Source organism: Ctenocephalides felis, unplaced genomic scaffold, assembly GCF_003426905.1.
Source record: "Ctenocephalides felis isolate EL2017-DRISC unplaced genomic scaffold, ASM342690v1 CF-g0.4_SCAFFOLD_01170, whole genome shotgun sequence".
In the NCBI taxonomy this organism is placed as follows: domain Eukaryota; kingdom Metazoa; phylum Arthropoda; class Insecta; order Siphonaptera; family Pulicidae; genus Ctenocephalides; species Ctenocephalides felis.
The window spans coordinates 87364625-87370973 of record NW_020537324.1 but is presented as its reverse complement, the minus strand read 5'-3'; the positions used below and the strand labels follow the sequence as shown (position 1 = coordinate 87370973).

Here is a 6349-nt window from a genome sequence, read left to right as displayed (position 1 = left end):
CAGCGAGAAGATAAAGTGATTCATATAGTATCATACTAAATGTTTATAATTTATGTTAAATGAATAAAATTATTATGTAATTTTTCAAACTGTATTTTGCCAGTTGTCCTATTTTAGTACGAGTGATATAGAATCAACATACATAGAAAAAAGCTTACAATATTACTATACTATATATTATTTATATAATATATATTAATCAATGAATAATTTATACTTGACCAATAATTTATCAATAAAATATGAATGATTTGAAATTTTAGTTTATAATTATTTTAAAATATAACAGAATATGGTACAGAAGACGTGATCAAAAATGGAATTTTTGTGCATTTTTGCAAAATAAAGTTTCCCAGAACTATTTATAAATTTATTACAACAAATTCCTCAAAAACATAATAAAATAACATAAGATAACATAATAATATACGTATTACCAATTATTAAGATTAGATAAGAAGGCAGGTCAAGATGTCAAGAGCATCCTGACAGAAATAGATAATCGAAAACACAATTTCATATAAAATACACCAGAACAAAATCCAAAAGTCGACGAAACACTCCTTAATAAAAATAATAATAAAAAATACTAAAAAATACTAAAAAATACTATTTTACTAAATTTATTAAAAATGAGGTCCTGTACTATTTTTTTACTAACATTTTTAGTCCTAAATGTATTTTTGTGTGCTAAAGCCGACAGTTTTAGTGACAATATCGATAAATTCACCAACGAGTTCGAAAGTGGTGTCAAAAATGTTCAGAGTGGTGTCCAAGAAGAGGATGACGTCATCAAGAAGAATTTGAAGAAGTTACAAGGTAAAAAGAAATTTTAAAAATTCTAAAAAAAATTAAAATTGGTGCAAATGCAGTGTATAAGTTTAATAATTGAATTTATATAAATTGTATGTGAAAGTAAATAATTGGTTAAAAAAATTACAAAAAAGACCAAAAAATAAAATACTAAGACTAAGAAATAAAATGTTAAGAATTTTGTTATTCACAATTTTATTATATATATATATATATATATATATATATATATATTAAAATTAATATTTATTCGATTTATTATTATTATATTTGTCTGCATATTAGTTATTTTTAAACTTTACAAATTCATGTAATGACGCATGCTTGCGCATCGGGCAGGAATATGGATAAAATATAATTAATTATGTCGCCATCTAACGGTGTGCTTTTACAAATAACCAAAATCTGGTAGGGGTGCTTTTGACCCGCCATTTTGAGCTTTTAATTTTATTCTTTATTATTATGTAAAATATAGTTGTTAATAATACATGGCTAAGACAACATCGGCGTTTCATTTGAGTTTATTATACATAATTATTATTATTTATCTTTTTTCCCAGGTGCTTCAGAGACCCTTCAAGAAAATGCAGGGCAACTTTTTAACAAATTCAAAGAACAAATGGGAAAACTTGGCGAACAAATTTCTGAGACCTTCAACAAAGCCAAGGAACAGGTCAAAAAATTGGTCAAAAGGGCTGGGGAAAAAATGAGGGACTTTAAATTGGAAAAATTAAATTAATAATGATTAATAATATTTAATTTTAACATGTATTTGTTTTTTTATATTTTTAATAAATAAAATTGTTAAAATTGTTAGTTGTTGGTTTTTGTCTGTGATAAATGTTGGCTTTATTTTGCATCAATTTTAGGAATTTTTGTAAAAGTTTTTTTTGGAGGTTTTTTTGGAAGTTTTTTGGTTCCAGAGGAATTTCTGAAGAAAGATGTGAAAGATTTTAATTAGAAATTTCAGTTAGACTTTTCAGATTTTTTTGAGAATATCAAAAAATTTATCAAGATTTTGAATTCTTTTTTCTTGTTAAAGAAATTTCTGAAAGACTTTGAAGTATCCATTAAACCAGATTTTTCAAAAATTTAATTGAGGTTTGGAAACTTTTATGAATTTTCTGTGGTTGTGATTTTTGTTGCTAAATTGTGTGAATTTTAAAAGAATTTTTAAAAATATTGAGGATTTTTGTTGTGAAAGACTTTAGACCAAATTTTTTGAAAATATTAAAAATTGTATCAAGGTTTGGAAATTCACATGAATTTTTTGTGATTGTGATTTTTGTTAGCAATTTTTGTAAATTTCCTAAGAATTTTAGAAAAAATTGAGGATTTTTTGGTTCCAGAAGAATTTATGATAGTTAAATGTTATGAATGATTTTGAAATTTTAATTAGACCAATTTTTTTTAAGGATATCAAAAATTTTCATAATTTTAGGTGGTTGTGATTTTTGTTGATTATTTGTTTAAATTGTCAAAGAATTTTGAAAAAAATTGATGATTTTTTGGTTCCAGAAAAATTTCTCAGAGTAATTGTTAAATTTGGTGAAAGACTTTGAAGTTCCAAGAAATTTTTCAAGATTTTGAAATTATCATAAATATTCTGTGATTGTTATTGTTTTGGACAAATTGTTTAAATTTTCAAAGAATTTTAGAAAAAAATGAGGAGTTTTTGGTTCCAGAGGAAATTTTCAAAGAGATTGTTAAATGTTGTGAAAGACTTTGAAGTTTTCAATTAGCCAGATTTTTTTGAGAATATCAAGAATTTTATCAAGATTTTGAAACTTTCATCAATTTTCTGTGGATATGATTTTTGTTGATAATTTTTTCAAAACTTCTAAAGGATTTTAGACTAAGTTCAAAATTTTTGGTTCCAATAGTTTATATCTTTAATACCAAATGGTTAAAAGTTTCAAAGACTTCTTACAACAGTATTTGAGTTCCTATAAAAAAATTTTTTGAATTTAGAAGATTTTGTGAAAACATCAAAAATTTAACTTCTTGGTACTTATTATAAATACTTTCACGTCACTTATTTATGTACAAATTTTATTACCAAATTATTTGAATTTACAAAAACAACGCGTACTATTTTTTGACTTACGAAATTCTTGAAAAAAATTATTTATACATTACGAAAAACAAAAATATAAAAAACACAACTTAATTTTATTTCACATTTGATTAGTCTAATTGCAAACTATGACAATGAAAATCTACATTTTTACAATTTTTGCAATTTTGCTTTCTATAATAGAAAGCCATGCAAATCCTTTTAGTGAAAGAATACAATCGGGTTTAGAAAGTTTCCAAAATTCTGCAAAAAGCTTGACTGATGGTCAAGAATTACAAAAACATGTAGATACATTTAAAAATAGTATGCAAAATGCTGGACAAGACTTTACAAACCAAATTCAAAGTCATAAAGATAAATTGTCTGAAGGTGCAAATAATTTGAGAACACAGGCGAATGGTCAGTCGCATTTAATTAATTTAATTTTAATTTTAATTTTTTAATTTATATTTGAATATTCTTTTAGAGGTGTCTCAAAAAGTGTCAGGAAAAACCAAAGAACTTGTCAATAGTTTTAAGAGCAAAATGTCTGTAATCATAGACAATGTTAATGAAAAATTCAGCAAAATGAAGGAACGTGTCCAAAATTATATTAAAAATGCTGAAAATAAACTGAAAGAATTATTCCAACAATTTTCTTCACAATTAAGAAGAACTTCTGAACGAAGTCAGTAAAAATAATTCATGAGAAAAAAATCATAATATTGTTATTTATTGTTTTAAAATAAATACATTGATGATTGGAAATTTTGTTTTAGAATTTTATACTAGAAAATGCAATTTAAATTTTTATTAGTTAATAATAGTAATTATTATTAGTTATTATTATTAGTTAATAATAGTAATTTAACATGAAGTGCATAAAAGACAATATTTTTACTATATATTATATATTTATATTATCTTAACAGATAAAGCTGCATATGAAATTTGAAATTATGATTTGAAATTATGTCATTTTTTTTTTTTAATTTCAATAATTATTACAACTGCTAAATTATTACCATCAAATAATATTGATAAATAATAACATAAATTCAAATAAATAAAAGTGCAAAGGATAAAATTTACATGAAAATAATATCCGTAATATGATATGTCAAAATTAAGAAAAAAATCATACGTTTAGAATTCTAATATAAATAAATATTTCCAAAATTTTGAAGTTATTATTTTCAGTAATTTTATTATAATCAAATATATATATATATATATATATATATATATATATTAAGATTATATATCAAGTTTTTGTAAAATATTTATGAATTCTAATTTTGACAAAATTAAAAAAAAATATTTCCAAAATTTTGAAGTTATAATTTTCGATGAATTTGATATAATGAAATATATATATAAAAATATTAATAAATAATTTATTTTGTTAATAAACAAAATCTTGTTCTGTACTTATAAAAAAATTGGACTAAATACCAAGTTTTTACATATATAAAAAATTAATAAATAATTTATTTTATTAATAAAAAAAATCTTGTCCTTGAAAAAAATAGACTAAATATCAAGTAAATATATAAAAACATTAATAAATAATTTATTTTATTAAGGAAAAAAATTCTAGTTCTGTACTTAAAAAAAAAAAAATAGACAATATCAAGTTTTTGTAAAATATTTATGAATTCTAATTTTGATAAAATTAAAAAAATTAAAAATTCATGCGTTTAGGATTCTAATTCTAATGATAAAAAAATATTGCCAAAATTTTGAAGTTATAATTTCCAACAATTTTAATATAATCAAATAAAAAAATTGATAAATAATTGATTTTATTAATAAAAAAAATCTAGTTCTGTACTTAAAAAAAATAGACTAAATATCAATTTTTGTAAAATATTTAATAAATTCTAATTTTGACAAAATTAAAAAAAAAATCATGCGTTTAGAATTCTAATTTTAATGAAAGACAAAAAAAATATTTCCAAAATTTTGAAGTTATAATTTCCAATAATTTTAATATAATCAAATAGAAAAATTAATAAATAATTTATTTTATTAATATAAAAAATCTTGTTTTGTACTTATAAGAAAATTAGACCAAATATCAAGTAAATGCATAAAAAAATTAATAAATAATTTATTTTATTAATAAAAAAAATCTTGTTCTGTATTTATAAAAAAATTAGACTAAATATCAAATAAATGTATAAAAAACATTAATAAATAATTTATTGCATTAATAAAAAAAATCTTGCTTTGTACTTAAAAAAATTAAGATTAAATGCAAAGGTTGTCTAAGATATTTATAAATGTCTACAAAAAATATTTAAAAAAAAAATGCATATCCTATTACATATTTTATTTAAATATAAAATAAATTAATGTCCCTATTTAATATTAAACTAGTGTGAATTTCTATAAATATCTTAATATATTTATTTGTTCTAAATAAATAATTTCAATAATATTTTAATTCAATTTCACAAATCGTCATAATATTTATACAAACAGTATTTTATTTTATTTAATTGTTCCAAAAATTAATATATTGCGAAATAAATTGCAAAATCAAACATTTTACACAAAAAATACAAGAGTTGCAAAAAACATTCAGTTAATAAATATTGTTCCTAGTAAAAATTAACAAAAATGAATTATATATTTGTATTTATATTTTGTAGTTTATTTTGTGTTAATTTGAATTTAATAAAAGCTGAAAATAGTGAAAATTCTGCAAATGAGGTATTAAAAAATGATAGTGCTGAAGATATAGAAAATTTAAAGAAAAATTTAGAAAAACAATTAGAAGAACACAAAAACCCAAATGGTAAATGATTTATTTTTCATATCATTTAATTTCTTTTGCATTTTTACATATTTTCGTATACTTTAGTTAATATTAATTTAATTGGTTTAATTATTGATGAAGTAAAATAATAATAAAATCAAAACTGCCAAATATGCAAATTTACATATTATATTACAAAAAATAAATTATATATATATATATATATATATATATATATATATTACAAAAAATTGAACTAAAACAAACGAATTATAAACTGTGAAGCAAAAACTTCAAATCTTGAAGAAATATTTTAATTTTTTTAAATTATTGCTATATATTAATATTATATTTAGTTTGAGATAATATGAAAACATTTATTGTAAATTTTGAAATGCATCATAAAAATCTCATAGATAAATATAATTATATATTAGAAAAAGATTACATTTATCTTTTTATAAATGATTGTAACGGTTTTAAATTACAAATTTTCTAATAATATAATTATTTGCTGTGTATTATGAAATTAAATGTTTAATTTTGAATTTTTGCTTTACAGATAATATTTTTGCAAAACTCAAAAATAGTTTACAAAATGTTAAAGAAAAATTTACAACGTTGGCATATGGTGTTGGAATTTTGGGAAATTCAGTCTCCAATGTAATTTCAAAAAAATCAACAGAACCAGAAAATTCTACAAAAAGTGGAAAAAA

The 6349-nt window shown here is 20.4% G+C and overlaps 2 protein-coding genes across 2 annotated transcripts; both read left to right on the top strand.

Moving 5' to 3' along the window:
• The first annotated feature begins 609 nt into the window (after positions 1-609).
• LOC113367911 lies at positions 610-1552 on the top strand. Its single transcript, XM_026609485.1, has 2 exons — positions 610-819; positions 1374-1552. The coding sequence occupies exons 1-2, from the start codon at positions 633-635 to the stop codon at positions 1550-1552; spliced, it is 366 nt and encodes a 121-aa protein (XP_026465270.1). The 5' UTR covers positions 610-632.
• A 1462-nt stretch (positions 1553-3014) lies between these two features.
• On the top strand, positions 3015-5680 carry LOC113367910. The gene is made up of 3 exons (XM_026609484.1): positions 3015-3289; positions 3357-3557; positions 5559-5680. The coding sequence occupies exons 1-3, from the start codon at positions 3019-3021 to the stop codon at positions 5678-5680; spliced, it is 594 nt and encodes a 197-aa protein (XP_026465269.1). The 5' UTR covers positions 3015-3018.
• Positions 5681-6349: the final 669 nt, after the last annotated feature.